This window comes from Blastomyces dermatitidis (genome assembly GCF_000003525.1).
Source record: "Blastomyces dermatitidis ER-3 genomic scaffold supercont1.10, whole genome shotgun sequence".
NCBI classification, from domain to species: Eukaryota; Fungi; Ascomycota; class Eurotiomycetes; order Onygenales; family Ajellomycetaceae; genus Blastomyces; species Blastomyces dermatitidis.
In genome coordinates, this window is record NW_025544783.1 from 1,974,780 (window position 1) to 2,002,774 (window position 27,995).

A 27,995-nucleotide genomic window follows, 5' to 3' on the forward strand; every position below is an offset into this window, starting at 1 on the left:
ATTTTGATTTGCTCTGGCGCGTCTAACTTTGCAGTTTTTGGCATCAAATTGGGGGCGCGCCGTGTTCAAATACCCCCCAACAACCTTTAGAGCATGCAAGAAGTAAAATATTAGAATTACTACAATATCGAGACCACTTACAAAACCAGTATGCATGTATGCGATATGGGTGGGCATTTGAGTTCAACAGGTGGAATGCTGTTTGGTATATCAGAATGACCGCTCAGGGTGGTAGAGGAAAAAGACAGTAAATATTTACTCTAAATCTCTCACTTGTGAGACAACAGGGAGCGTAGCGCAATACTGCCTCCTCCGCGGTCAGGCCGGGTCCCAATACCCAACTGCGGGGCGCGTTAAATAATAGCATCAGGGGGACATCGCCGGGAAGTGATGTCTTCATCCGCACTCTTATTTTCCAACTCATACTCTAAATTGTTGAGCTTTGGCAACTTATTTCGTCTGCCCTGTTCATCATCTAGGGATCTCTTCTGCCCCCGTTGCACTACTGACTGCATCTGCTTGCTGTGGTCTGCTGGGGAGTACTCTTCATCATTAAGGAAGTACAAATTTTGAAGCAATTCAAGTTGTGAGCGAGTTTCTGCGTCCAGAGATTGTACTCGACCACCCCCTAACACCAGTATTCCCCGTCGGAGTGTTGCCACCGGCGCGCCGTGCCATTGTTTTGGAGTTGAGAGGGTATTTAGTACATTAGAAGGAAGGCGACCGCCAACTAGGTAGTTCTGTAGAAAATTTGGTCGGTACAATCCTCCACTTGCGTTGGCAGGGACCTTTCCATCATTGTGCTGGTGGGCCTTGTATTCTACAACTGTTGGGACTCTTCGGTGGACATCGACATCCTCCCCATTCTTCAATGCAAGCTTTTTCTCCTGAATATCATCAAGCTCAACATCAATAAAGTACTGCAAGTCCACGGGTAACAAAACAAATCCGGGGTCAGCCGTCTGGTCAAACTGGACGTGGAAGCCTGCACACAGTGCGATCCCATTCTCGGCTGAGGTTAAGTCAAAGTCGATGAGATTGCATTGTACCATATTTAGTTGTATCTGTAGCGGTAGTAGGAAATTATTTATTACCCCATCTCCGATTAGATCCATATTTGAGGCATTGTTTACTCACCTGCGGATCCTCTTTCCCAAACACATGGCAGACTTGGGGATTGGGAGCACCGCACGCCCAACACTGATCTCCCGCAAGTCTTTTAACCTCGAGCTTCGTAGACCCAGAAAACGTGTCGGACTTGGGAATATCACTCTGCCACGACGTTGATGACATTTCAAATCGCTTGACATGGCAGAAGGCCAGTACTTGTCGTGCAGAGAGATGAATTGAGAGCAACTCACGCGCAATGGAGGCGAAGATTAAGCGGGCTCTAGGCGCTGGGTTCTGACGGGAGAGACGTCTTTGGCTTACTATATTTATGTTATCAAAGAGATCCATTGTACATACTAAATATCGATCGTCACTTTGACTGTGCATCACAACATCAATTACGGCCTTGAGAGATGCAATTGATTTGAATATATAGCGATCCGTGATGTAATCTATCTGGAAAAAGACACACCAACCAGAGACAGAGACAGAGAGAGCGGCTCCAAACCAGCCTCACGACTCTATCAAGGGCATATGGGGTGCGCGCAAGCCATACAAACATGGCTGGCCCCAACGACGTGACGACCATCTCACCGAGACTCCTGATGGGGATCTTTATATTATTAACCTTTCTCTTGAGTTTTCTAGGGTGTTCATTCGCCGATTAAAACATTCCTTCACAGCAATGGCTGTGGGTTGGATATTGGAGTGAAAGATGGAAAAGTGGTCAGGGTGCGCGGGCGTGTGTCCGGGGAGACTGGGCCCAAAGGGCCTGAATGGATGAGCAGATTACTATTCTAGCAATAGCTGATATTTGGAACATCAACACGATCCAAATGCCTCACTGGAACTAGCCAGCTCATAGACGGAACATGCTCAGCTTCATTGAAATGGTTCCATTGAAATGTTCTGGATTTCCGGAACCAATCCGCTCGTCGGTCTTTCGAATCTACACAGGATTCGGAATTTATTATCTAAACCAGACTTATTTGTGATGACGCAAGATATCTTCCTAACAGAAACTGCAGCTTTTTCAGATGTGGTTCTCCCCGCAGCTCAATGGGGAGGTAAGGTAAGACTGGATGCTTCACCAACGCTGATCGGACTATGCATCTATCTCAGAAAGCAGTGGACCCTACCGGCGAAGCCAAAGTCGACCTGGATATCTGACTTGACTTTGCAAAGAGAATGGATTTCAGGAATGAAGATGGCGAGCCGTTCATTCCGTACACGCATTTTGAAGAGGTGTTTGAAGCATGGAAGCGGATGTCGTTCGGCCGCCCGCTGGACTGCAGCGCTTTGTCATATGATAAATTGACCGGGGGGTCGGGGATATAGTGGCCATGCATAGCAGAATATCCCCATGGCAAAGAACGTTTGTTCGAAGATGTCAAATTCTTCACAGACGCGCAATACTGCGAGTCGTTCGGACATGATCTGGAGACCGGCGCGCCCTACACGGAACAACAGTACATGGGAATGAATCCTGGAGGCAGAGCAATTTTGAAAGCAGCTCACTACAAGCCACCCATTGAAGTGGTAGGCCGACCAGTAGTTACTCTCTTCATCTGACCACTGGAAGAAATGTCTATCATTTCCACACACGGACAAAGACTGGACGCTCGAAGCGGCTTCAGGATGCAAGACCCAGAGCCAGTCATTCATATTTCTCGGGTGGACGCGAAAGCTTTACATCTAGCGGACGGGGAGATGTCGTTGGGCGGTCGCGCCGCGGCAGTGTTGAGTTAGCAGTCGCCATCCGCGATATCGCCAAGGGACATGTGTTCATACCTTTCCATTTTGACTACTTTGATGCTAAGGACGACAGAGCTCGTGCGGCAAATGAATTAACTATTGGTAAGTTATGAATCTGTATCATCATTTGGCTTTTTAAGCCTACCCAAGAGGTTTAAGATCAATGCTAACTCAACTTAGAGCAATGGGACATCATCTCCAAGCAACAAATGTTCAAGTCCGGAGCCGTCTGCATCGAGAAATGTGTCCAAAAGGAAGGCACTCGCAAACGGACCAAACATGCCAAAGAAGAGCAGACCAGAGCAGTTGAGAATATCGAAAAGAACCAGGGTTCGGCCCAGCACGCGACGGAGCTTCCATCACAACAACGCCTACGCTTCCCTGAGCGATGGATGGGCGTGACACACGAGGCACTAGAAATGCTCATAGAAATGTACAGAGATCTGATTCCCCGACTCGTCCACGACCTGGAAGTCCAATCAGGTCTTGGCGTCATGTGTCAGATCGTGAACCGAAGCCCTCCAAACCTTCCAGCCCCTGATCGACAAATATCACGAGAACCGAGAATATGGGCGCTCCGTCGCACAGCGGCTTCGCGACGCCATCTTCTTCCACAAGACTTATACGAACGATCCATATGAGCCTCTAGAAGCGCTGCAGTCATTGGATGTCTTCCTCACGTACATACATCGAGGGTCACTTGACGGGACTGCAGCCGGCAAGCATGGCCATCTGGGATGAACAATTTGTGGAGGCTGTTTCGTTTGCTCAGAGTGGGATTCAACGGCAGAAGGCGTGGGCGACGCAGCATGTTAAGGTTAAGAGTCCGCAGACACTGCTGGTGCCGATGGTGAAGCAGGGGGATCTGCATATGCCGGAATCGAGTATTGCCGGGCAGATTCGTGAGCGGACGAAGTAATGTTGCTTGCCTCTGATTTTTGGTTTAGGAATTTTGTTTGTTCCTGTAGTCCCTTTACTGGCTTTTTTTTTTATGATTCGAAGATGTATAAAATATAATTTCTTGCTACATGTGGGATAATGAGGATGGGACATGTAGCTACAAGGACGGATCCTTTCCTCCCTAAGAATGGTTTAATGATATGAAGTGTGTACGGGATGATTCATCCACGCATCTCGTTCACTTTAAGAGCGCTATCGCCGGTAGAGTTTCTGATAGCTCTGTAAATTTAACGATCACGCCGCAAGAATCCATTTCCTTCACTCAGAAATATCAACCTAGTCAACAAGCGCCACCCACGCTCAAAAGCGCAGGCCAGAAAACTGGGATTGAGTAAAGGAACGGTAGAAACACTAATAAGTGCATTTTAAGAAAAAAGCCCATATCGCAAAAGTTAGATGACATTTAGATACTCCATTGTCCGTTATGCCTTCCCCATTTTCCAATCCGTACAGCATGCACCTGCAACCCCTTTTTCCTCGAAGTCAAACAACTTCAAACAAACAGCCAAACCCGAAAACCAAACAGACAATCCATCCCAGTTCAGGTCTCATATCCCCCCCTACATTGTAAATATTTCGTCTGTCGTCCGCAATTGCAATGGCATTCCCTTCATACAGACAACAGCAAAAAACACAAAAGAGGAAATAAGAGAAATCGCCCATAAATCGTTCCTCCACACACACATTTGACAGATATCCCCATCCCTTATGGCATTCCTCGAGTCAGCATAACAGAGCACCGAAGTCGTCGAAGTCCGAACACAATGCAAGCGTTTTCCAGACGGAATCTATTCTCTGCCTCGGTTCTTCAATAGATAGACGTCTGTACCACGCAGAATCCTGGCCTATTCGAAACCGTAGACGGGATTCCCCATCTATATTCGAATGGGTACAAGTGTTAGCTGGCGTTCCAACTTCAGTTTGTGAATTCAGAATTCCCCATCCTCTCTTTCCTCAGTCAGAAAAGACGGTCCCAGGGCCAACCCAGATTCATAAAACCATGGCGATAAGCAAAATAAGTATCACTTACTCCTTGCAGGATAAACGCCACCTTTCACGGACAACGGAGGGTATAATCGGTTAGCAATATCATACCGAGAAAGGATAAAATCCAAGAAAAGGTGCTCTACAATATATGCAAATCAAACACAACTATCCAATCCCTTTTTTTTTTTTTTTTTTTTTTTTTTTTTTTTTTTTTTTTTTTTTTTTTTTTTTTGGTGAGATTTGCTCGGATTTGCAAAAATAGAATAAATAGAATGTATGACATATAAATGCAAAGGGAGGACTTACATCCCGAACTGTAATAGTCTGGAGTATTCACGAGTAGATGAGTTTCTGGTCAGCTACAGTCCATTTATATATCTTCCACCTGGATTTTCTTTTTCGGAAAACAACAACATATAGAATTGAAAAAATGGAATGTGAAAGCGAAGAAAGACAACAAGAATACCTTACGCTCCTTATTAGGATACTTCGATCCTTCCAACAAAACGACGAGTTTTCGAATAATCTGTAGGTGATTCGAAGAAAAAAAAGGAACATTAGCCAACCTCATATATATATATATTTTCCCAACTCTCTCACCCTTATCGTTCCCATGCACCTTAGAGTAGGAAATCAAATGCAAAAAATCGGGAGAAACCGCTCCAAAGACGAAGTCGAGGAGCAGAAGATGAACACACCTCGCGAAGACGCATGAGTATCACAGACCGAATGGTATCGTAGATATCCTTCTGCATGCGGACCACACCACCGCGACGGGCGAGACGACTGAGGATTGGGGGGGGGGGGGGGTTAGAAGAGTTGATCTTTTAGATATCCAGAAATTAAAGGGGATAATATATCCGATAAAACGAGCGCTGTGCACGGGGAACATTTCCCCCCACACATCAAAAAGATCTTTCGACGGTTTGAATGCCTTTAACCAAAAAAGGAGTTGGAGGTTGGGGACCTCGCGGTACTCTCAAGGGCTGGATTGGTGGATATGTGGGAATTTATTTTTTGAAATCGACCTACCGAATCGCGGGCTTGGCTATAATTAAAAAGGAAAAAAGGGCACTCAACGTTAGTCTCCGGATCAATCCCTATACCTATGTGTTTTATATCGTTCTCATGGTCCTTCATTCGATTAAGAGGAGCAAAAGAAAAAGCTGCGAGTGAGGGAGAGAAATGTGCAACCTTTCCCTCAAGAGCAGTTAATACTTACTGACGCCCATGATGTTATCTCTCAAACACTTTCTAGAAGCCGTAGAAGCATATGAGAGTCAGTTTCTAAATCTTCTATTCTCCCACATGAAAGCAGAAAAGCCATTGGAAAATGGGAGGGCTACCCCTGAAGAAGGGTAGAGTAGAAAACATAGCATGGGCCCTGCCTGAACAATCCCATATAGAAGTATTATGCTATTGGGCATTTCATCACTCACTTCAGGCGTCTTGGAACAAATCTGGCAACGTTTTTGGGGTTAAGGTTGCGGTGCGGATGAATAGTGTCCATTTCTTGTCGCTCTTTTTTGTTGCGTTCTTGTGACACCGGGGGGGTTTAGAGAAGGGGTTTCCTCCTGGTATTGTAGATGGCAGGTACTGTAGGAAGTGGATTGGATGTGAGAAGACTTGGAGGAATGAAGCGCTGTCTTCAGAAAATGAGATAAGGGCTAGTTTTGGGTTTGGTTGTGCTGTTCGTGAGAGTAACAAGATCAGAGAGGCTGGTGATCGTTGGGTGAAAGGAAGAAAAAGGCATTAGAATAGGGGGAGAGTAGTAAGGTAGGGTGTTCTATGGTCTGATGTGTTGGTGTTGATAGGTGTTGAAGAGGATGGATGTGTTGTATGAGTGAATTGAGGTTAGGAAAAGGGGCCTAACAAGACAATTATGGGATGTGTAGATAGGCTGTAATCAGTTCACGGTAGCGGGAAGCAGGACTTCCCTCCTAATCTCAGGGGACCTTAGATGAAAGAAGAGGAAATTAACAAAATAATAGTGGAAATTCGAGTACCTAGGCAGAACGGCGGAGACGACACCGTCCAGTGTTATTCCATTTCATAGTAATAAGAATATTATAAGGGGTGGGAAGGCATTATCAAGGCCTATCAAGGTAACGTAAGAAATCAAAACAGGGGATCGTTGGCATATATGGGTAGGGCTTTAGGCGTTTAATGCATGAAACGGCGTTTTCAAAATTGATTAAAAATAAAGATATAACGAGGGGAGCGAACGATTAAAAGATAGAATTTAAAAAAAGGAGAATCCCAACGCCAATTCATGGGTCAACCGTGATAATGACAGAATTCTTCGTCTTTGATTACATTCAAGAGAAGAAAAAAGAAAATCGGGCAAGGTCTAAGAAATGAAAGTTGCCTCCGAATAGAGCGTGCCTCGCTCTGTATCCTCGGTGTCCCCAACGCGAATCTTTAGGGAGAGCTTGTCTTGAGGCGAAAACTATAAAATAATATTAGAATCATAGTCTTAGTATACGTAGCGTGCCACTACCTCGTGCTCACCTGGTAAATGTATGGTCTTGTTCCCGCAACGCTTCCGACGATAGATTTTATAAGCCCTGGAACCTCTGCCATAACATCAACGCGATCAAGGCGTTGGCCCAGAGAACCTTCCAAAACTGCTTCGACATCTTTATCGTCCTTCGATTTCCCATCCCAGGTGAACTTAATCGACTTGGGTTCCGGCCAGTCGTTGTAGGTATCTTCTACAGAATCGAGATGGATCGCGGGATTCACTGGACCCGCAACAACGAGCTCGCCGTCCTTCGCAATGCCACCAACACTCACAATGGTGGAGCCGTATGAAGGAGGGGTGGTGTACTCCATGAACACTGCAGAGTACGTTGGAGATTGGAACGCTCCAAAATTCCACCGTGCAGCTGATGAAAACGTTAGCCTTCATACCACACATATAAGAAAAAATCGCATCAAAGACACAAAAAGAACATACCAAGGTGATGAGGCTTCATGCCCTGGAGGGCATGAATGAACAGCCCACGGCCTTTGAAGTCAATTTCCCTCTCAGGCGTAACAATGGTACCCTCAACCTGGCATCGTGGCCAAAACACATGACGCATGCTCCCCCACGGATTTTCGGGGTCGGTACCAAAGTTCGAGGTGCCATTTCGTCCAACCGCAAAACCGGGCGCGGTGCGTTTCAAAGTGACGTTGACGAGGCTTTCCTCGTTCATGGCTGACTTGACGGAGTAGGTATCGCCTTCAGCATTGAGCGTGAGAGCAATGTTGTCTCCGCCGAAGGAGAGCATGTCTTCATCGAACATGTAGTTTTGAACAGAGTCGGTGCACCATTTATGCGGTGTCTTACCGTCCGTGCCGTAAATCTTGGAGTTGAAATGGCAGGTCGTGTGGATTCCACTGTGGACCAAAGGAAAACATCCATACAATCGCAATGGCTTAGCAAATCTGTTTTCAACCGGGAAGCAAGCAAACAAACATAAAAAGTAGAAAAGTAAGAGAGCTCCAGCATCTCCCCCGAGTATTTGCTCACGCGACATTGCTATAGATAACCTGAAGCATAGCTAGCTCCCCACTGTCGGAGAAGAGATAGAAGGTCTGGGTCTCGACGCAGGTAGACTGCATCGCCCTCCATCGCAAATCGTCCTTCGTTAACTCCCGGTATGGGGTACCCAGCGACTTCGCCTGCACCGTCACTGACTGGATGGCCTCCGGGCCATATATGGGTTCCTGCGTCCCCGCAACATTGGCCAATCTAAATAGAAGAAGTAGTAGAATGTAAGCAGCAGGCTCAAAATGGGTATCAACCAAGGGAAACCGGAGCTGCACCTACGTCTGTTTGAACCAGTTCATGATGAGAGAGGAATAACGAACCGATCTAGGAGAAAGAAATAAGAGAAATACTGAGGGGGAGAAGAGAAGAGATGTTGGAAGCAAAACAAGTAGTTTAGCTTGATGGTAGCCGGCGGCTGCACAGTGAGTGATTCCCGCTGGAGAAACAAGAGCTCCGGGGCTATGCCGGATGCGGTAAGAGGGGACCGCCGACGTGGCAAGGGCAAAGCAACAAAAGCGCCAGCTGGGCCAGCGAGCGGAAGCAGCGGCGGGGCAGAGGAAAGGAGCTATCTGACTTAATAGTACAGAGTACTCCGTACAACAATAAAAAAATAATTTAATATTAAACCCAGAGACAAGAGATAGAAAAAGAAGAAAGCAGGGGGGGTTTGATAAGATTAGTCAGCCAATGCGGCTAGCTTCGACGCGGCTATTTTAAGCGGGCGCTAAGTAGACTTATCCCTGTCGGTGGATCTGCAGCCGCCAAAATTCCCCAACAGGGAAAAAAAAAAAGAAAAGCGACATCAGGGCATTAAGCATCAATGCACCACCAGCAGCTCTCACAAGATTTCCTCCCATCGAGAACGACCACTTGAAATCGAAGTGGCTGTCTTTGCCTTTACCCTTGCCCTTGACCACGCCCTCCATCCCTCTCCCATCCATACTCAATGGCCCAGAAAGCCGCCGCAAGGGAGCTGATCGTCAAGCTCATCGTGGGAGCGGGACAGGCCAGCCCCAGTCCCCCCGTTGGCCCCGCCCTCGGAAGTAAAGGTGTGAAGAGTATGGATTTCTGCAAGGTATGTACCATCACAGTTACGGTTATCCATCAATTGATGGCTGTCGGTGCTGCTGTTTTCGTTCCTAATTTCTTAATAATACACAAACAGGAATTCAACGCTCGCACCGCCCACATCGAAACCGGGACTCCGATTCCAGCCCTCGTCACCGTCCGCCCCGATCGATCGTTTACCTTCGACCTCCGAACCCCCACCACATCCTGGCTGTTGCTCAAAGCCGCAGATGTAGAGATACGCAAGGGCCGGCTGCGGGGCACGGAAAACCCAGGCAAGGACTTCATCGGCAAAGTGTCGCTGAAGCATGTGTACGAGATCGCAAAGATCAAGCAGTCAGAGATCCGGTTGTCTGGAACAAGTTTGCAGTCACTGTGCAAAAGTATCATCGCCCAGGCGAAGTCGGTCGGCATTGAGGTTGTCCCTTGAGCCTTTCAAATCATCTCTTTTGTGCGCATATCTCGGGGAGTGATCATTTACTGATATACTCTTTTTTTTTTTTTCCCTTCTATTAACCCCTTCCCCTTTCTTGGGAAGGAAGGTGTCAATTGCGACGGCGTTTTTCGGGAAAATGGGCATTTCTTTGCTGTATATTTTTATAACAGGGGGAGATGTTGCATATTTTTTGCCGTGACTAGCGAAGGATTCCCCTGTAACGTTGTATCTTGTGTATTATATATATGAACATTTAGGGACTCAATTTCTCCACCTTAAGAAAGCTTGTTCTTTTTGTTTCTATGAGACACTAGGGTGTGTATAGAGTAGATGGTGGGAGGGAGATTGGCTGGAATTGGGGCAATCCCCCTGCAAAATGCGTATAACCAAATGTACAGTTCACAATGCCCGAGGTATTCAGATATTGGATAACTTCTTCGACAGAATAGTACTGGTAGGGTAGCACAGACACAGACACAGACACCCGGGGAATACTGTAATTATATGTTGTACAACCTTGAAATGTATGTATATATACTACAGCGTTTGGTCCTGCGCCTGTCAAGATTCCTATAGTTATAGTTAGAAGATGAAATGTTATCTGGAACAATTCAAAATAACCTTTCTCGGGGTTGAAAAATATTTTCCCATGCCCTTAAAATATCTCTACTTCATCTCAGGGAGTCTAAAAGCCACTCAACTCCCTTTTCGCAGTCCGCAGTCCACAGCCACAGTCGAGCTCTTTCTTGACGCACGCCGAAGCCGTGGTTTTGCGGAATCTCTGAGCCCGGTCGAGAGTTGTTTTGCCAAACAAAACAGCAGGCAAAAAAGGAAGCCCACGGTTAGGGTGGTGGGGTGGGTGGTTGGTGTGTTTAGCCCGTAGAGTGGATATTGATGTATCATTAGCTAGTTAGCGTTTAGCTTAACCTAGCGGGCAATTGTGACTCCGTCTTCCCATCCGCCATCCCATCCGCCATCCGTCATCCACGTCGCCCGTCGCATCGTCCGCAGCCTACTTATCAACCATCCAACAGACCAACAGACCAACAGACGCTGCTAAGCCTTTCGTTGTCCGCGCCCTGGAGCACAGTCACCAGCATCCTGATCCCATTGATCGTGCAGACCGTCCTTTGGTTTCTGAAGCTTATAGCGTACGGAGTAGTTTGTTCTGATATCTCTTCTTGTCTGCGGCGTGGGTTACCCATTTCAGCCACATCCGCCTTCCGCCCGCCCCTCCTCTTTATCTTTTTTATTTTATTTTATATTTATTTTATATTTTATATTTTATATTTTTTTTGGGCAAACAAAACCCGTCACGATCCACCCCGTCCAATTCGAGGCTATCCGCACCATCATCATCATCATCATCATCATCAATTCTCCCGGGAGCATCAGTCGAGGGGTAGGTAATGTGTCTCGAGGCGTCCTGTTGCTTTTCCCACACTCTTCACGACCATGGCTTCCGAGTCCTCCCAGCACGAAGGTACGTCTGACGCCGCCACTACACTACAATACCAAAAAACACTGGTTACAAGGGATGAAAGAGAGAAAAAAGAAACGAAAGGAAAAGAAAACCTTGCCCTGATGGCCCCTTCCCGGCCTCTGCGGCAATCTCGTCCATTTTTATAGTTCATTCTTCATTGACGTGAACCTCAACCTCACAGACTCTCCACCTATGGGTAGAGACAATCAACCCCCTCCCCATCATCAACATCACCATCACCCTCATCAGCACCAGCACCCAATCCATTCCGCGATGGCGACGAATTCGAGTTCCCGACCGTCATCACAGCATGGCCAGCAGGCCGTCCGTTTCGCCTCTGTAAACCAAGAAATCGAGCCTGCCATCTCCGCCCAAGAAAGCAACGAGCCTTCTAATACTCTCCAACCCCCGAACGACGAGATACAGTCTCTTTCCATACAGCTTCAGAAGTCCAGGCTACAGGAGGCCCGGTTGCAAAATTTCTCTTTTGATCCTGTTTCCCTTCCCGCCTCAAGGGTATGTGCTAATTCTAAGAACTTCCTACTCTGCCCCTTCCCCCCCTCCCCCCGTGTCCAGCCTTTGAGACGCGTCTGTGTTTCCGCTCTTCATCCGCAAAAGTTGTCGGGCTAGCTTCTACGTGTTGTTTCTATACTCTTTTTATACTCCCCGGTTCCGTTTACTAACAAAGACGTGTTTCAGGTTCCTTCAAAAGATTCGGGTAGTATTCGGAGCTTTCGGGATCATAGTAGATCTGTCCCGATCTCCCCTACTATATCAGGGGCTCAGTCCCCGGTACTTACCCCTACCGGCTCTGGAAGCCGTGAGGGAAAACAGGGAGACCAAACTGACTATAGAGATGGGATCGGGACGTCGGAACAGTCCGAGTTCACTCCACAGACATCGCTATCAAATGACGTACCCGGAAAAGGATACGACTCTATTGGGGCTGGGTCCCGCCCTTCACCTTCCTCTGAACCTTCATCGACTAAGTACGCAGATGCTTCCGCTGCGGGTGACGCTAGACAATCTCGCACTCGCAAACCAAAATTTTACCTAGCCCAGTCTTCCGAACCTGAGTCCCGCGAGCCGAGCCCTCCCCCAACCCAGAAGTGTGAACCGGGCTGGAGTACGCCTGTCTCAGGGGCAACTACTCCCGGTGGAGATCACAATGACCCTTACTCTCGAACCCGGAGACCCCCTCAGCCTAAGAGCCTCTCTCAGATTGATCCTCGCTTTGTTTTTGCAAGTGTAGATGCCAAGCGCCGAGCGAACCAGTCGCGGTCTCCTGCGCGCATTCCTCGATCAGCTAGCGGAGGCGACCTTAAAGCCTATGAAAAACGGGGTAGCTTCTTCCCTGGAAGAAAGGATAGCCGACTCGGTGATTCTGGCGGGCCACACGATGGCAAAAGTTCCGGATCTATGTCGGAGCTGAAACGCTTTTTCCGGATGGGCAATAAACATAAGCGTAGCGGTTCACCCGCGTCCAGCTTCTCGAAGAAGGATTCCCCGAAATCCGCGAAACATCCTCAGTTCCAACCGGCCCCTGTATCTATACCGTTTGCAGATGATCATGGTCTTCAGTCAAAATATGGCAAGTTAGGTAGAGTGCTAGGATCCGGCGCAGGTGGCTCAGTTCGGTTGCTGAAGCGTAATTCGGATGGTGTCACTTTTGCTGTGAAGCAATTCCGAGATCGCCATTCATGGGAGAATGAAAAGGATTACTCCAAAAAAGTGACGGCAGAGTTCTGTATCGGATCAACATTGCATCACGGCAACATAATTGAGACAATGGATATCATCAACGAGGGTGGGCGGTGGTACGAAGTCATGGAGTTTGCCCCCTACGATCTTTTCGCGATTGTCATGACCGGAAGAATGACGAGAGAAGAAATCGCCTGTTCGTTTTTGCAAATTCTCAGCGGTGTTGTTTATCTGCATGGGATGGGTCTGGCGCATAGAGACTTGAAATTGGACAATGTTGTTGTCAGCGATCGAGGGATCATGAAACTGATTGATTTTGGAAGTGCCGTTGTTTTCAGATATCCTTTTGAGAACGACATTGTGCTCGCAACTGGTTTGTTACCCCTGTTACCCCCTCCCCCCAAATGGATTGCATAATCTCCTCTTCTACTTCTTTCCGTCTCGTCTCACTAACAGAATGCAAATTAGGAGTTGTCGGTTCCGATCCGTATTTGGCACCTGAAGTTTACGATGAGAAGCGCTACGACCCCCGTCCAACCGATATATGGTCGTTAGCGATAATTTTCTGCTGCATGTCCCTACGTCGATTTCCATGGAAACAACCACGCATGACCGACAATTCTTTCAAGCTCTTTGCCTCGCCCCCTAGCCATCAGCGTTCTGAATCTGAGACGATCGGCCTTCTAAAAACTCGTCCACGTTCAACGCCGGATCTCCCAAGCGTGATTGATGCATCCAAGAGACAACCCCCTCGCGCCAATGAGAGAAATGAAGATGCTCGTTCGTCAAGTCGCCATCGCAATCACTCTCGGTCTAGGTCAAGGTCTCGACTATCCTCTAACGTCACAAATGCCGCCGACCAGAACACCAAGAGCGATGAAAGCCAACCGAAAAGTGAGATTCCTCCATCGCAATCATCTTCCCAAGTAGGCCAGGCAGGTCAGCGCCCAGAAGTTATAAAAGGCCCCTGGCGTCTCCTGCGTATTCTGCCCCGGGAAACACGACCCCTGATCGCCCACATGCTCAAGCTGAATCCTCGGGAGCGTGCAACGCTACAAGATGTGCTGGCCGATTCGTGGGTCCGAAGCTGTCAGGTTTGTTATCAGAAAGAATGCGGCACTGTGGTTCATGCGGCGAACCACACGCATGTCTTGGAACCACCATCCGCAGCTCCACCTCCAGCCAACGATAATAATAAAAAGGTCAAGCCGTGAGGCTCTTCGACTGTTAAATTAATGAGTCTATTTTTTTTATATTTTCCCTCCCCATCCCCATATGGATGGCCGGGGTGTGTATATAAATTGTTTTACCCCGATGATGCTATGTTAACGGTGCCATTCCCAATTCTCTCGAAGCCATTGCCCCACTACGAAAGATAACTTAAAACTCGACCCTCCCTCGAATATCTAGCGGCACTCCCGCCTTCCTTCACAAAACCCTCGAAGCCGGGGCAAAGGCATAACGAAAAAAAAAAAAAATTCCATACGTGTGTGCTTTAAATTTTTCCAACTAGCCCTTTTTATAGTTGTTGTTTTCTTAATTTTTTCTTTTCTTCAGATGACGATTATATTATTTCGCTTCCGCCTTTTTTCCACCCCTTTCTTTCTCTTCCTCAATTGCTTTCCACAATACAATAATCTATATGTCTCTTGTGTATCTGGCTGATTGACCCAGTGATTAAGCTGGGAAAATGAACATTATTAAACAAGTATGAGGCTGGGTGGTATCACTAATATTTCAAAAAGGAAATAGCCAGAAAATGTCATGACATGACATGATGATATCAGAGTTGATGATTCAATTGCATGAATTGCATGAGTGTTTTTTTTTCCCTTTCAAAGAAATGAATGAATTCACTTTTATTTCTTTATGTATTGTCATTACTGCATACTTTGCATTCGTTATTATTATTATTCTTCCATTATACTCATATGCAAGCGGAGCTTATGATGAGTCCTTGTACAGTACAATGATAAATACAGGCCAAGAGTTGGTTATGCAGGAGGAAATACTCTGTAAAGGTGTTGAAACCAAACCAAGATAACATGAAACATAGGAAATACAGAGAGTGACAATTTTCGAGACTCGCGAGTACATGATCCCAGCCCAGAATTGAAAGCAAATTTATTTATTTAGTACACCTCTTTATTCATTAAGAACCTGAGATGCTTAAGTTCTGGTTTTTCAATCTTGACCTGATCGGATTTTGATGTATCACCCCTGTGGGAATCGAACCCGAATACCCATTTGACCCAAATGTCACTATAGAGGTAGGCTGCCTTAATACTGGTCTAATCTCAGATCACGTTCCGATCCCATTTCTCATTCCTATCAACGATGTTGTTGGTTTTGAATGGAATTTGTTCATCGTTTGGTCCTATGAAAAGAGCTGGGATACCGCACCTCTCTCATTGTGGTTAATACAACTTCAGAGTGCTTTGCAAAATTCGCTCCATGATCCAACACTCTGCCATTTATTCCCCACCCAGTTATCAAGCTACTATGGTACTTGGAACATGCTGTTATACGCTCTGTGGAAATTTAAATCTGTCACAGAACACTCAGCCTACACATCCAAAAGAACTACCAAATACGCGAACTCTCTCTAGGCATATACCTCACTCAGTCTTGTAACTAGCAAAGCCTGGAAAAGATATTACCGCACACGTTTCACACCTGTTCCTAACTAAATCAGTCACTGCTTTCCTCTCACAGTGAGCTCCTTGAAGGGCTCTGGAGAACAGAAAATTCATTTCAGAATATCAAAGACCACCTTCTTGTCATAATTGTCCTTGCCAAAGTTGTATATAGCCCTCAGTGTCAAGATGAGCATTGAGTACATTTCAGATGAATTGCAGGTTGCTTGAACTATTCATACTTTCCCATAAATAAATGTCAAGAGAGAAGTTAAACATACTGCTAAAGAAACCATTCTTGTATCTGAGCTTGGAATTATATCAGTCCTCCTCAGGGAGTCACATCATCTCATTCATCTAACAGTAAAAGATTGAAGTGATTCAGTAGTTCACTTTGCAGAAGATAATCTTTGCAGTTTTCTTACAGTTTTGTGTCAAATGTGTTTGAGTGATTCTGAATCATGCAGTTTTAGTGATTATGACAAAGATGAAAAATCTGTTTTTTCTTGATAACAAAGTGAGAATTGATTATGATACTGATGTCTAGTCTGAAAAAGTGAGCCTTGAAACCTGATAAAATGTCAAGAGAAGGTGAGGTGAGTAAAATAAATAAAGAAGCATCAAAGATATATTATTATACATACTCTTGAGTCTTAGTAAAGAGAGTTTTATTGAAGCCAGAGAAACCTCAGTTGATTGAGAGACTTTGAGCATCTGAGATGCAGTAACTCTCTCACACTTGTAAATGACTTGTAGAAGCTCTGAGAATATTGAAAAAGTCTGATCTCAAATCTGACCATCAGATTTTGATACTGGATTTATATGCATGAGATCTTTCAGTCATCTATGTGAACACTCAAAACATGCATTTGCATTTATAAATTTTGCAGCAGGAATCACATTTATGATGCTCTCAAATGACAACAAATGACATTCATTTGATTCTGAGTGGATGAGATCAACAAAATATCTTACACTGACAACATCAACATATTATTGAAGGAAAACACTGACACTCTAACTAGAGCTCTTCTCATAAAGATGAGCTCTTCTTAATGTAAGCCTTCAACTCAGCAAACAATTTCTCTATTGAGTTCATATCTGATGAATAGAGCAGCAAATATAGTAGTCTCACTCCTACATCAAAGCACATCTGCTTTATCAAAGAAAGCCGCATCAGTTGAACCCATAAAGACACAAGAAAGGAGGATGCCATCTTGGGTGTAGGTAGGCAGTGTGTGATGATGTTGGCCCTGGTGAAACCTTGACACTTGGACTCGTGTCAACACCCTGCGGAGAACTAACCACTGCGCCTAAACCCGATTCATTTATCACATCCAGAATCATCAACATGATATGAACCAAATTCAGCTAGTCTATGGAGGATTCTTTCAAAAGTTATGATTAGTACTAAGAATTTAAGTTGTAACTCTGTTACTGGCATAAAATATTTTCATTCCCTATCATGGTGGCGAGGGGGCGGTGCGTTTGCTTGGGGGCTTGGGGGAGGATGGGCAGGAGTTTACGCGTTTGCAGGCATTGACGAAAGGGTTGAGGGAGATTGGAACTGTGGAGTGATAAGAGGTTGTAGATATGTATGCCAGCCTGGGAGGAACGGGTTGGGTTTCGCTCATTGTGCTTTTGTTTATTTTCACTTCTCTGCGTTTCCGCGCGTGAGGTGTAGCAGGATCAGATGTAGGAGTGTCTTGACAATAATTCGGAAATCCATCGATATGGATTTCCTCAGGCAGCATCGCCAAATTGTGTTCCGCTTGAATGTATATACGTATATACATATCACATTGCAATCAGAAGGTTAAAAACATAAACAAGGAAGTTGAAGAAGAATAGTAACCAATCCGCTGTGTATTAGAAGGACTCGGGTATCCTCTCCCTCAGAGTGTCACAGAACTAGCGGCTTGCTCCAGAGCGGTTTTGCAAAATGGGCAACTCACAAAACGGAACAGCCTAACGAGGGGATAAATGAAATAATAAATAGTGTGAAAAAGTAAAACGAAAAATTATCGTAATAGCTTCTCAGAGGAAAGAATATTATGAACAAAAAAATATGAAATGAATTCACCTCATATCTCCGTCCCAGACACCGACCTAGACGTCGCCGATGTCACCGAGCTAGAACCACCAATACCAGCGCCTGCTATATTAGCTTCAGAGGCGCCCGACACACCAAGCGTCGACATTTTCTGCGGCAAATCTGTATCATCGTTGTTCCCAGGTTTTGCATCCGAAGCTGACGTTGAGGCGCGCGCTGACGCTGCTGCGGCCTCGGAGCCTGGAATTGGAATCTCCCGCTTGCCGTTGGCTTTGTACAAGAGGATCATGTCGTTACCGGTCCGCCAGATGTGGGTGCGGATTGTGGAGAGGGTCATGTCGTGTGGGATAAGCTTTCGGAAGGTTATGTTTGGTTAGCTTGGAAGAGCTTCGAGGTATGTACAGTGCACGTGCATGTAGGAAAGAGTCCATGTTTTGGTTTTTGTCTTCAGAGAGGGGAAGTCCTGATCTGTGACGAAATAGTAGCAGTGGGACTGGGAACCTACAGTATTTTGGCAGTATAGTTCCAAATATTCTTCCGGTTTCAGAGTGTTTGCATCCGGGTCATCAGGGTTTTGCGGGTCGATGCGTTCGGCAACATATGCGAGGATCTTTTTGGCGCGGAGCATACGGTTGGCATTTAGGCGGGAGGGGTTGGTGTTCGTTGAGAGACTGGAGCTCCAAGGTTTAATGTTAACTACCAAAAATGAGAACGGGGAAGGAGGTTTGGTAATAACATACGTATCAGGCTTCACAACTGGAGGGAGTAGGTCGTTATAGGGTTTCAAAGAAAATGCGACCTTGGATACTTCTTTGAAGGGTATCGTGTTCTGCGGGGACAAGTTAATGGATTACTTTCGTTAATTTGGAGATAACCATAATAACCAGAAGAACTGAGAAAAAACTTACTCGTAGAAGGAACTCTCCGAGCCATTTAGGTGCGGCTTTCTCAAGCATATCGGCATCCGCGCCTACAGTCCCCACCGTCCCTCGATAGAGGTCTGCTGGAACAGCTGAATCGGGGTGTTCTTCTTGTATAAGTATTGCTGTATTTGGTGGTAAGGTTAGGGTCGGTGTCTCATTTTCTTCGCTCGGGGTGATCCTAGTAGACAACGGCTGCTCCGGGTGTTCGTTCAACGCTTCTTCATATTCAAATCTCATCTTTTCAATAACGCCGCTTAGGTTTTCGTCATACACTTTCTCTTTTTCAAACGACTTGTCGTCAGACTCCTCTTCAACCTTCACTTCGATGATTGGCTTCGTTTCAGTGGAAGTTCTTCCCAGTTTTTTGGGAAAGGACATTTGGAACTTTTTACCGAAACGAGATCCACTTCGTTTGCCCGGCTTATCTTCTTTCTCTGTATCGGCTGGCGAGGTTCCCAGCTGTGATTGTGATTCATCCTCTGGTGGGACCGGAGACTTCGGATTTGGATCCGGAGAGTCGATCGTGTGCGTGTTGGCAGAGGAAGCAAAATAATCGGTTTGGTCCTTTCCACCACCGTGGACTCCAGAAGTCGACGTTAACGTACTATTCCCAAAATCAGAAAAAGATGATTGCCCTCCAGGGGTGACGAATCCAATGGAAAGCCCAGGTGTGACAGGGTGGTGCATTCCATTGGCCGTTCGTGTTGCGCTGGAAGCTCCAGCTTCGGCTACCCCCTCGGCTACTATTTTCGGAATATCTATTGAATCAGGGGCGTTCAGTCGAGAAATCCCTTGCGTCTCCTTTGCCTTCGCTTCTAGAGTCTGTTGATATGCTGCATCTCGTTTGATTTCTTCATCAATGAGGCTGGCGAATAAATATCGAAGAACCCATTTTCCAAGGTTAACTGTTCCGAAAATAACGTTAACTATCTATACCGACTCTACTTATCTGCCCGAAAGGGACATTAAACATACTCCTTTGATCTTCCTTGAACTGGCTCAGGTCATCAAGACCTGCCTCATCAGCATAAATTTCACCATCAAAACAACGATTAGCTTCTAGGATCACAGAGAGTCTTCCCGTCCGCGTGTCCAAGGTACACCAGTTCGCTATGGTGTCTATCGTGTTAACTTCAGAAGTGACATCATCTAAGTGACGCTTCCCAAACGATTTAATTGGAATACACTGGCGAAATTTCCCGTTAGAATGGAACATTTCTCATCGTGGTCTTCTGTTTCTCGCTTACCTTTATGAGATCCCAGAGTACTACCTCCCCGGCAGTATCCTGAGTAAGCGCACGCCTCCTGTCTTTGAGTAGAACGTGTTTGATTAAGCCGTTTTGTCCCACTATTGTTTCTTCAGGCAGCGCTTGGAGAGGGGTTACCAACTCCAGGTCATCGTCAAGTACCATTTCATGGACGATCCGTCCCCCCACAGCTGGGGCCGCATTTGATAATTGTAGAATGGAGCTGCGTGGGAGTCTCCGTGGCGATGGCGCGGACTCTGAAACTTCAAAAGAAGGTTTAATATCACCAGTGCTTTGACACGAGACAGTGCTAGAAGTATGTCGATGCTGTGACGAGGGCGGCAAATCAACTTCAGCAGTCGTGTCGACATCATTCCATCGGTTGATACTTGATTTTGGTGTTGCAGTCCAGATATAATCACCCGCAGCAACAACCTGCACGACTCCGTCATTTTCCTGCAGCGCGGCCACACAGACACCCTGGTCAAAGTCTGCAGCCCTTCGACAGTCCGTTTTAGCAACCAAACCTGATCTATCACTCGAGTAGAATACGGATAATTGAGGATGATCGGAATACAGCGACCAGACACTGTCATTATGCATGGTCAGAGTATGCATGCATCGGCCAGCTGTCATGGACCAGATTTTGACCGTCTGGTCAGAGGATGCGGTCATGATTGTATCTCCATCCTGGTTGATTAATATGTCTCGCACATTGTCTGTGTGGCCAACAAATTTCGTGATCAGTTTCCCTGATCTGTGATCCCATACGCGAACGACGCATTCTGGGCCTCCGCTTGCTAATATGGAGCCTTTTGTGCTCAGGGCATACACAGAACCTTTAGTTGCAAGCTCATCTTCAGATAAGTCAATTTTTAACCTCTCTCCAGCTCCGTTCAGATCCCATAGATATATTTTGTGATCCAAACCACCAGACGCAACCCATTCAGAATGCAATTCTGGTGTCGCGAGACATTTTACATAGTCGCCGTGCTTGCCGATCGAAGGGGGTAGCTGCAAATCTTGTGATTCTGGCCGCCATACCCTAACAGTCGTATCGGATGATGCAGAAACGAGGGTTGAGTTGTTTTGGGCAAGAACAATATCATTTATCCAATGTGTATGTGCCTGAACCTGGCGGCGGAAAGTTGTTGCTTCTACAGTTTTGGAACTCGAATCGGAGACGGCATTAGAGGATGTAGTGCCTGACGAGGCGGAGGAGAAGTGGTTAGAAACGCCGCCCGACTTGAGATCAAGGTTTAAGTCCCAGGCACAGATAACTCCATCGCGACCAGCCGAATACCTATGCGACAGGTAAGTTAGTTGTTGGTTGAACATGTGCAATGATGACATGGTTGGGAGCCAGAAAACGTTTGCGCCAAGGTTGGGCGAAATTGCATCCGGCGGGTTCTAATATAAAGCATAACGGTTCTTTGCACTCACAGGATTGAACTTCCAGTGTCGACCGCCAGCCCATTGACACCTAGGCGATGCCCCCCTGGGGCATCTGGCATAGGCAGCACTAGAGGGGCAGAGAGAGTGGAGTTAGCAGCCCATTGCAGCACAGCAGATGTTATTATTTAGAAACGAACAACAGGAGTGAGCTAACATACCATAGCTGACTCGCTGGCTAGACTTTCTCGCCATCGAGGGTATCTTATGGAGGAGCAATCGGTAATGATAGGACGCGAGCCAGCATGCGCACGGCGAACTCAGGCGGCGGCAGAATCGAGACAAATAGACCAAGCCATGGGATAGGGCACCGGCGGGGAGAACAGTCGAAATTCACAGCAGATAAAACAATTAAATCATCCCAGGCGGCTGGTCAGACTGCATCGAGCTCTGGATTCATCCATCAATGTGGTGGTGGTGTTGTGGCGGAGGAGCAACAGACGGAGAATGGATGGCTTTGCGATTGTTTAAGTAAGGAAGGTTAAGTGGCCGTGCACCGGGCTAGTAACAGCGGGTGATGAAGTGTAATACCAATACATGCCAAGTGGCTTGGTACACTCCGCACCAACGAAACCTCGCCATTCCGATAGCTGAGATTACAGGCCCTGTATCGAGGGGTTATATTTTTCTCAAAATGTACGGAGAAACTGTAACCTGTATGGATAGATAAATGTAAACACCGGCAACAGTCATCCAAAGTCAGCGATTTTTCATAAGCAATAATATTAAATGCCATTCCATCTTCTCCGTATATCGTGTGATATGACCCTGTCAGTTTCAATTCACACTAATTTAAATAATGCTCTTACCTCTGGACTTCACAAATTCTTGTGTTGGCAGTCATCATCGACTCCGGCGCTTGAGATGTGAAGTGTCTCTGGAGAGGGACATCAGATATCTAGCCATACAAATATCTATCGTATGGTCATCCATGCACAGAGTGTTTCTGAAGTTGTACGGACACAGGAGTCAGGAGTTTAACAGGGCTACAAAGAAGCGAGAGAAGTCAACATCGGGTGTTTTATCTTTGTTGGGACGTTTCCAGCAGGGATCGGATATTTAATTACTGCCCAATAGAAAACGAATTCACTTAATCAGTAAGTTAACTTTCGGATACATCATTCTTCTAGCAGCAAGCAGATACCTTAATTCGTTGGTTTACCCCAGCATAAAACATGGTCTGGCCTGCTTTGTTTGAAAGATAGAAGAAGTTGTTGCTGCCCCTCTTTCTTCTAGTTAACTAACTATTTAGTCTATCTCACATAAACATCGTCACTACCACGACCACCCAGGAAGCGAAAGGAAATTCATAGCAGGAAGGGAAACAGACCACGAAAACACATTTATAAAGAGATAAAAAGTTAAGAAAGCGAAATAAACAAATACAATCAATAACCACAATAAAAGATGGACACCACCCCGCCACTCTCAGATATCAAACCCGTGTATCCCCCCGCCTCAGCCCCCGCCACAGAACCCCCCGCAGCCCAACAAACAATCAACATCCTCAACCTCCAAACGCACATCGAGGGCGGATACTTCATCGAAACCGACAGGGACCCTCTCCGCGTCCCAAACCCGTTCCTCAAAGATACTAAGCCGTACCGTCATCAACCAGGCCATGCCACCGCTCAAGCTGTCGGTGACGATTCCACCCGCTCCGCCAGCACTTCTATTTTCTACTATCTCACCCCTGGAAGACCACTAGGTGTCTTCCACAGGAATCGGTCACGGACTGTGCATACCTTGCACCGTGGGCGGGGGAGATATGTAATCATCCATGCGGGCGAGGTGGAAGAGGGGGGCAAAGCGAGGATTGAAACTTTTGTGGTGGGGAAGAATATTGCGGCTGGTGAAAAGTTACAGTGGATTGTTGAGGGGGGGAAGTTCAAGGGTAGCTATCTGCTACCAGATCATGAGGCAGGGAAAGATACAGAGGGATTGCTGATTAGCGAGGTATGGAGAATTTCTTTTTTTTCTTTTTTTTTTTTCTTTTTTTTTTTCTTTTTCTTTTTCTTTTTCTTTTTTCTTTTTCTTTTTTTTTTCTTTTTTCTTTTCTTTTTCTTTTTTTTTTCTTTTTCTTTTCTTTTTCTTTTCTTTCTTTTTTTTTTTTTTTTTTTTTTTTTTTTTTTTTTTTAAGTTTTTGGGTGTTACTTTTAATTTTATTTGGTTATTTTCGTCTCAAGCATTGGGTTGCTCAGTTCGTTATTTGCTAATTTACCACTAAAATTGTTTAGACCGTCGTCCCCGGATTCGAGTACCAGGATAACGATTTCATGTTGCCTGGGACTTTGGAAGAACTATTGACGCCTGAACAAGCCAAGGAGTTGGCATGGATGGTGAAGAAAGCTTGAAAGCAAATGGGAAAGGAGAGGGGGAAAACAATAGAGTTATGAAAGCTTCAGCATTAGGATTGCAGAAAAGAACGAAGATGTTCAGGTAGACAAATCGAACGATAGGCGCAACAGTGAATAGCAGTTCTAGTAATGCACTCTATCTCTTATCCTCTAAGTGTTTTTTTATGAAACTGAGTTGAATTGTTACGTATAGTATTCACATGTCTATGGATAGAAATAGCAAAATCTAAATGCCGTAAAATGTAATATACTGTACATTCATCCCTCGTGTCCCAGGATAATTTAATTCTTTTTCCTGTTTCAACCATCATAGAGGATCTGATCCAGTGTATATCTTGCCAGTCTGCCTCATTTGAAGCATGTTCGAAGTAAATTGGTAACTGCCCAAGAACACAGCCCCTCCTATCCCAATCCACGCAACCCTCGGCCCAACTCCCCTCCAGAACGCGCCAAATCCTTCCTCCTTCATGATCCCGCGCACAACATCCCGCACCCGTATATGCTCGCTGCCGCCTCTCCTCGCAAGCATGACTCTAGTTTTGACAACATCAAGCGGAGTCGTCAGCCCCGCAGCAACAGCTCCCGCAATGCTGCCAAATAACGCACTCGGTCCGGCACCCACCCCAGTTGATCCGGACCCGGGGACGGTGTGGGCATCTGTTCCCGAAGCTCGGGACGCATATGCATCTTTCATCGTTTCCCACATTGTAAACTGCAAGACGGTGAACGGGATCTCGCGCGCAATCGTGATGGCCGTGCCGCGGTATAATTCTCTTATAACGAGGCCCAGCCCTCGCCTCCGCGTGTCATTGGCACTCCCGGAGCCCGCGTGCCGCAATGAGAGGATATCCTTAAGCGCACGAAGCGTGGATCCACCAAACAACCCAGCCTGGGCGCGTTGCTTTATTACCTCCGTAGGAACTCGGACAGCGCACGCGGATATTTCGCCAAGGGATGACGCGAGGGAGTGTGTGAGGATTGCATGCTGCCAGGAGACGGGGGTGGAAGTCGAGGATGACGGGGTTGGGAGAAGGTAGCGGTTTACGCCGTCGTAGACGATGAAAAAGCTCGCGGCGGAAGGGGCGGAGCTGAGGAGGACTGAGGGCAAGCCAGCATAGATTCCGCGCACGGTTTGGCGGAGGGACGGGGTAGCGTGTTTCGTGAACGACCCAGTGTGTTTCCGCGCTTGCTGGAGGCGGGTCTTTATGGTATCGAGCGGGTAGAGGGAGAGGTCGACTGTAAGACCAGCCACAGCCCCGGACTAGTAGGGAGAAAGTAGAGAATGTAAGTCACAAGTAATTTGGGCGCAGGGATTATTGTATTATTATTAAGAAATGAACATACTATGAGCGACCTCGTCCAGAGGGACGGATCGGCTGCGGAAGTCCGCTCCGGTTCAGACGGCTCAATCGCGGCCATGGCGCTTGCGGGTTGTCGAATTGATGTAACAGAACAGTTTTCACGTCATCATCGCCGTCACCAATGACATGTAACTTACATTAGTGAGTTAGGTGAGGTTTGGTTGGGACCAAGAATAATCTACGCTAACTAGGGTTCGCTGTGGTTGTTGTCATCGGAAAAAAATAGCTTTGGAATCTCGGCTTGCCGAGTTGCCAAAGGCGGCAAATCATTCCCGATTGCCGAACCTTTCTTGAGTCGAACGATTCTCCTTTCATAAAAACCCCGAAAGACCGGCTATAGTCAATGTAGAGAACCTCGAAAAGAATTACAAATTGATACCAACTTTATGGATAGATTGAAATACTTATATCTTCCTTTTCCCTTTTGGTATAAACCGGGTGATCTCTAACCACAGGGAAGTTTAATACAAATTCGTAAGGTTCAGTGGGACCTATCTAGGTAGTTGGGCATTTTAGGGGAAACAATTAGCAACAGGTAACTCATAATAGTTAAGTCATCTCAGGATTGCGTTGAAATTCAATGGCGGTTTTAAAATCAACGTTATCACGTGATATTGACACCGACGAATCGTGAAAAATTTTTGATAACGGAGCAACAACGGCAAGCTCCGCCAGCTTGACTACGATTTAGATGGCGCTGAGAGCATTACGACCGGAAAGCAGCAGCCCAATTTCCCCAAAAGAGTTTTGTGAGGCCGTAACAAATCTATGGGAAAGATGGCGAGGCGTGTCGACACCAAGTGTGCCGTCAAGAATAGGTTCGCATGAAAAAGCTCAGGTTCAATCCTTCGTATACATTTTGCTAATTCCGTGGATTTTAGGACTGGCTGTCAGTGGAGGTCCTGACTCGATGGCTTTGGCTTTCCTCTGCAAACAGTTGATATCTGAACGCTTGATTCCTGACCTAAAGGTGAAGCCCTTTATTGTCGACCATTTGGCTAGAGAGGGCAGCACGGAGGAGGCACACAAAGTGGCAGATTGGCTTAAAGACCTTGGTATGATTTTGCAATGATATATTCTATTCAATCCTTGTAATTTGAATTTTTACTATTTGAATGCAGGTGCTAATTGTCAGTTCCATTTTTTGCTTGCGCTTTAGGTTTTGACCCTTCCATTCTTACGCTTAGTTGGCCCGGCGGAGCTCACCCGTCCAGCTTCACCGATTTTGAAACTGTCGCCCGGAAACTCCGCTATCAAATTCTTGGAAAAGCTTGCAGGGACTACAATTCACGAGCGCTATTTTTGGGACACCACCTGGACGATAATATTGAAACGGTTCTGAGTCGAGTAGCCCGAGGACAACGCCAGGCAACCGGCCTCAAGGGTGTAGCCAGCGTAGGCCATATACCAGAATGCCATAGTATTTATGGAGTAGCAGAGAGTGGTTCCTCCGTCTGGTTAGTAGATGGGCAAAGGAGGGTAAAATCTGCTGGAGCTAGGGACCGCTATGGTCGAAGTTCGAAACGATTACAGCCGGATCGCTATTCGGCGACCGGTCCGCCCCATCACTTCCGTGAAGATCTTATACTCCCTATCGCAGAGGGGGGTATTTACCTATTCCGTCCGCTTAATTCCTTCCCAAAGTCACGCTTAACATCTACTTGCCTTCAAAACAACATACAATTCGTAAACGATCGAACAAATTTTGATCCTACCCTTACTTCTCGAAACACAGTGCGACATCTCCTCTCCAACGGCACGCTTCCTCGCGCACTACAAGCTCCATCAATATTACAACTTATTGAAAACAGTCAAAGGATTTCAGATGAGCTCATGGAGGAGACGAACGCATTCTTAGAAAAAGTTCGAGTCCTCAAACTTGACCTTCGAACTGGCAGTCTTGTGATTGACTTCCCGGGTCCTCGAGTTATGGAGGATATTGGAATGTCTCAGGGCGTGTCAATTCGGAGTTCCCCACCTAAGCTTCAGAGGATCCTAGCCATGGTTTTGCGACGCCTTGTTGACATTATTTCTCCTGCTCCAAAAAGCGATATACCGCTCGAGAAATTCACAATGGCGCTACAAATAGTTTTTCCTACACTAAAGTCAGCGTCTGGCGAAACGTCAGCTTCCTCAAGACAGGATATATTTACGGTCGGCGGCGTGAAGTTCGAACCCGTCACACCGTCGAGACAATGGGCTGGGGCCAAAGTCCTCCCTCTCAAATCGTTCGTCCCAAGGAAGCAAAACGATGGTTATGGTTCAAATACCTGGCTCCTGACCCGCCCACCGTACTCAAGGCGTGTCTCAAAGCCCGTTTCCACTTTCGACCTTCAAATTCCCAAATTACCAATTGCTGAATATGATACGGACAACTCCCGCTGGTCGCCCTGGCAACTTTGGGATAACCGACACTGGATACGAGTGCGGGCCGAGCCAGCAAATTTAAAACATCCAGCGGAAAAGGACTCATTTGAATATAATGGCATGAACATCCCCGTTGTCGTTCGTCCAATGGATGGTCCAGACTTAGCAGATGTCAGACGCCGACTTGCAAAATATGCATTGTTTCTTTTCGAAAATCATTCCGATGCCATGAAATCAGATGTTCCATCCTTCCCAACCCTAAAGGCGAGGCAGGAATTGGATGAACTTCTCCAGTACCATGCACCGGATGACCTGAGATATACTATTCCCGTCATCGCAGAAGCAACCGGGCAGAAGCGGGTTCTCGCGTTTCCATCGTTCGGATTCAGGATGCCAGTGACTTTCACTCGAAGGATGGGGAATAATAATACCAGGAGAGACCACTGGACGTTGAACTGGCAGATAAATTATAAACACATCGATCTCGATTTATTAAACCTGGTATCTCGGGATTTGGACAAGGAAATTTCGCGAGGCGCTCCTTTCAGCGAAACTTGAGTC

The 27,995-nt window shown here is 46.4% G+C and overlaps 11 protein-coding genes across 11 annotated transcripts; 6 read left to right on the forward strand and 5 right to left on the reverse strand.

Moving 5' to 3' along the window:
- Nucleotides 1-126: 126 nt before the first annotated feature.
- Nucleotides 127-3,430, reverse strand: BDCG_08130 (uncharacterized protein). The gene is made up of 2 exons (XM_045423907.1): nucleotides 1,138-3,430; nucleotides 127-1,064 (listed from the first exon to the last, which is right to left on the reverse strand). The coding sequence occupies exons 1-2, from the start codon at nucleotides 1,495-1,497 to the stop codon at nucleotides 354-356; spliced, it is 1,071 nt and encodes a 356-aa protein (XP_045272744.1). The 5' UTR covers nucleotides 1,498-3,430; the 3' UTR covers nucleotides 127-353.
- Nucleotides 2,299-3,506, forward strand: BDCG_17733 (uncharacterized protein; the record flags this gene model as incomplete). Its single annotated transcript, XM_045426807.1, has 4 exons — nucleotides 2,299-2,355; nucleotides 2,449-2,649; nucleotides 2,724-2,967; nucleotides 3,046-3,506. 4 exons carry the CDS (start codon nucleotides 2,299-2,301, stop codon nucleotides 3,504-3,506), a joined length of 963 nt encoding a protein of 320 aa, XP_045282431.1.
- An 83-nt stretch (nucleotides 3,507-3,589) lies between these two features.
- Nucleotides 3,590-3,784, forward strand: BDCG_17734 (nitrate reductase-like protein; the record flags this gene model as incomplete). Its single annotated transcript, XM_045426808.1, has 1 exon — nucleotides 3,590-3,784. One exon carries the CDS (start codon nucleotides 3,590-3,592, stop codon nucleotides 3,782-3,784), a length of 195 nt encoding a protein of 64 aa, XP_045282432.1.
- A 764-nt stretch (nucleotides 3,785-4,548) lies between these two features.
- BDCG_08132 (uncharacterized protein) lies at nucleotides 4,549-6,322 on the reverse strand (the record flags this gene model as incomplete). The annotated part of the gene is made up of 7 exons (XM_045423908.1): nucleotides 4,549-4,700; nucleotides 4,856-4,951; nucleotides 5,284-5,338; nucleotides 5,511-5,598; nucleotides 5,845-5,860; nucleotides 6,035-6,066; nucleotides 6,252-6,322. The coding sequence occupies 7 exons, from the start codon at nucleotides 6,320-6,322 to the stop codon at nucleotides 4,549-4,551; spliced, it is 510 nt and encodes a 169-aa protein (XP_045272745.1).
- Nucleotides 6,323-7,162: 840 nt separating this feature from the next.
- On the reverse strand, nucleotides 7,163-8,649 carry BDCG_08133 (survival factor 1; the record flags this gene model as incomplete). The annotated part of the gene is made up of 5 exons (XM_045423909.1): nucleotides 7,163-7,261; nucleotides 7,324-7,700; nucleotides 7,772-8,196; nucleotides 8,330-8,551; nucleotides 8,630-8,649. The coding sequence occupies 5 exons, from the start codon at nucleotides 8,647-8,649 to the stop codon at nucleotides 7,163-7,165; spliced, it is 1,143 nt and encodes a 380-aa protein (XP_045272746.1).
- Nucleotides 8,650-8,896: 247 nt separating this feature from the next.
- On the forward strand, nucleotides 8,897-9,922 carry BDCG_08134 (50S ribosomal protein L11). Its single transcript, XM_045423910.1, has 2 exons — nucleotides 8,897-9,425; nucleotides 9,516-9,922. The coding sequence occupies exons 1-2, from the start codon at nucleotides 9,297-9,299 to the stop codon at nucleotides 9,846-9,848; spliced, it is 462 nt and encodes a 153-aa protein (XP_045272747.1). The 5' UTR covers nucleotides 8,897-9,296; the 3' UTR covers nucleotides 9,849-9,922.
- A 557-nt stretch (nucleotides 9,923-10,479) lies between these two features.
- On the forward strand, nucleotides 10,480-16,196 carry BDCG_08135 (HAL protein kinase). Its single transcript, XM_045423911.1, has 4 exons — nucleotides 10,480-11,337; nucleotides 11,519-11,853; nucleotides 12,037-13,411; nucleotides 13,507-16,196. The coding sequence occupies exons 1-4, from the start codon at nucleotides 11,310-11,312 to the stop codon at nucleotides 14,250-14,252; spliced, it is 2,484 nt and encodes an 827-aa protein (XP_045272748.1). The 5' UTR covers nucleotides 10,480-11,309; the 3' UTR covers nucleotides 14,253-16,196.
- On the reverse strand, nucleotides 16,103-23,321 carry BDCG_08136 (WD repeat protein). Its single transcript, XM_045423912.1, has 8 exons — nucleotides 21,511-23,321; nucleotides 21,341-21,419; nucleotides 19,898-21,200; nucleotides 19,626-19,836; nucleotides 18,636-19,555; nucleotides 18,468-18,556; nucleotides 18,233-18,398; nucleotides 16,103-18,079 (listed from the first exon to the last, which is right to left on the reverse strand). The coding sequence occupies exons 1-8, from the start codon at nucleotides 21,542-21,544 to the stop codon at nucleotides 17,759-17,761; spliced, it is 3,123 nt and encodes a 1,040-aa protein (XP_045272749.1). The 5' UTR covers nucleotides 21,545-23,321; the 3' UTR covers nucleotides 16,103-17,758.
- On the forward strand, nucleotides 22,036-24,033 carry BDCG_08137 (cupin domain-containing protein). The gene is made up of 2 exons (XM_045423913.1): nucleotides 22,036-23,305; nucleotides 23,587-24,033. Exons 1-2 carry the CDS (start codon nucleotides 22,757-22,759, stop codon nucleotides 23,701-23,703), a joined length of 666 nt encoding a protein of 221 aa, XP_045272750.1. The 5' UTR covers nucleotides 22,036-22,756; the 3' UTR covers nucleotides 23,704-24,033.
- On the reverse strand, nucleotides 23,492-25,505 carry BDCG_08138 (mitochondrial carrier protein). Its single transcript, XM_045423914.1, has 2 exons — nucleotides 25,051-25,505; nucleotides 23,492-24,967 (listed from the first exon to the last, which is right to left on the reverse strand). Exons 1-2 carry the CDS (start codon nucleotides 25,123-25,125, stop codon nucleotides 24,014-24,016), a joined length of 1,029 nt encoding a protein of 342 aa, XP_045272751.1. The 5' UTR covers nucleotides 25,126-25,505; the 3' UTR covers nucleotides 23,492-24,013.
- A 253-nt stretch (nucleotides 25,506-25,758) lies between these two features.
- On the forward strand, nucleotides 25,759-27,992 carry BDCG_08139 (PP-loop family protein; the record flags this gene model as incomplete). The annotated part of the gene is made up of 3 exons (XM_045423915.1): nucleotides 25,759-25,885; nucleotides 25,949-26,122; nucleotides 26,227-27,992. 3 exons carry the CDS (start codon nucleotides 25,759-25,761, stop codon nucleotides 27,990-27,992), a joined length of 2,067 nt encoding a protein of 688 aa, XP_045272752.1.
- Nucleotides 27,993-27,995: the final 3 nt, after the last annotated feature.

Coding starts and splice junctions, on each gene's coding strand:
- BDCG_08130 (XM_045423907.1), bottom strand. CDS start 1,497: ATGCACAGTCAAAGTGACGATCGATATTTAGTATGTACAATGGATCTC. Junction 1,065..1,137: donor TTGGGAAAGAGGATCCGCAG/GTGAGTAAACAA, acceptor CTACCGCTACAG/ATACAACTAAATATGGTACA.
- BDCG_08137 (XM_045423913.1), top strand. CDS start 22,757: ATGGACACCACCCCGCCACTCTCAGATATCAAACCCGTGTATCCCCCC. Junction 23,306..23,586: donor AGGGATTGCTGATTAGCGAG/GTATGGAGAATT, acceptor AAAATTGTTTAG/ACCGTCGTCCCCGGATTCGA.
- BDCG_08135 (XM_045423911.1), top strand. CDS start 11,310: ATGGCTTCCGAGTCCTCCCAGCACGAAG. Junction 11,854..12,036: donor TTTCCCTTCCCGCCTCAAGG/GTATGTGCTAAT, acceptor GACGTGTTTCAG/GTTCCTTCAAAAGATTCGGG. Junction 13,412..13,506: donor CGACATTGTGCTCGCAACTG/GTTTGTTACCCC, acceptor AATGCAAATTAG/GAGTTGTCGGTTCCGATCCG.
- BDCG_08134 (XM_045423910.1), top strand. CDS start 9,297: ATGGCCCAGAAAGCCGCCGCAAGGGAGCTGATCGTCAAGCTCATCGTG. Junction 9,426..9,515: donor AGAGTATGGATTTCTGCAAG/GTATGTACCATC, acceptor ATACACAAACAG/GAATTCAACGCTCGCACCGC.
- BDCG_08136 (XM_045423912.1), bottom strand. CDS start 21,544: ATGGCGAGAAAGTCTAGCCAGCGAGTCAGCTATG. Junction 21,420..21,510: donor TAGCCAGCGAGTCAGCTATG/GTATGTTAGCTC, acceptor CTGCCCCTCTAG/TGCTGCCTATGCCAGATGCC. Junction 18,557..18,635: donor TCGGAGAGTTCCTTCTACGA/GTAAGTTTTTTC, acceptor TTGTCCCCGCAG/AACACGATACCCTTCAAAGA.
- BDCG_08138 (XM_045423914.1), bottom strand. CDS start 25,125: ATGGCCGCGATTGAGCCGTCTGAACCGGAGCGGACTTCCGCAGCCGAT. Junction 24,968..25,050: donor TCTGGACGAGGTCGCTCATA/GTATGTTCATTT, acceptor TCTCCCTACTAG/TCCGGGGCTGTGGCTGGTCT.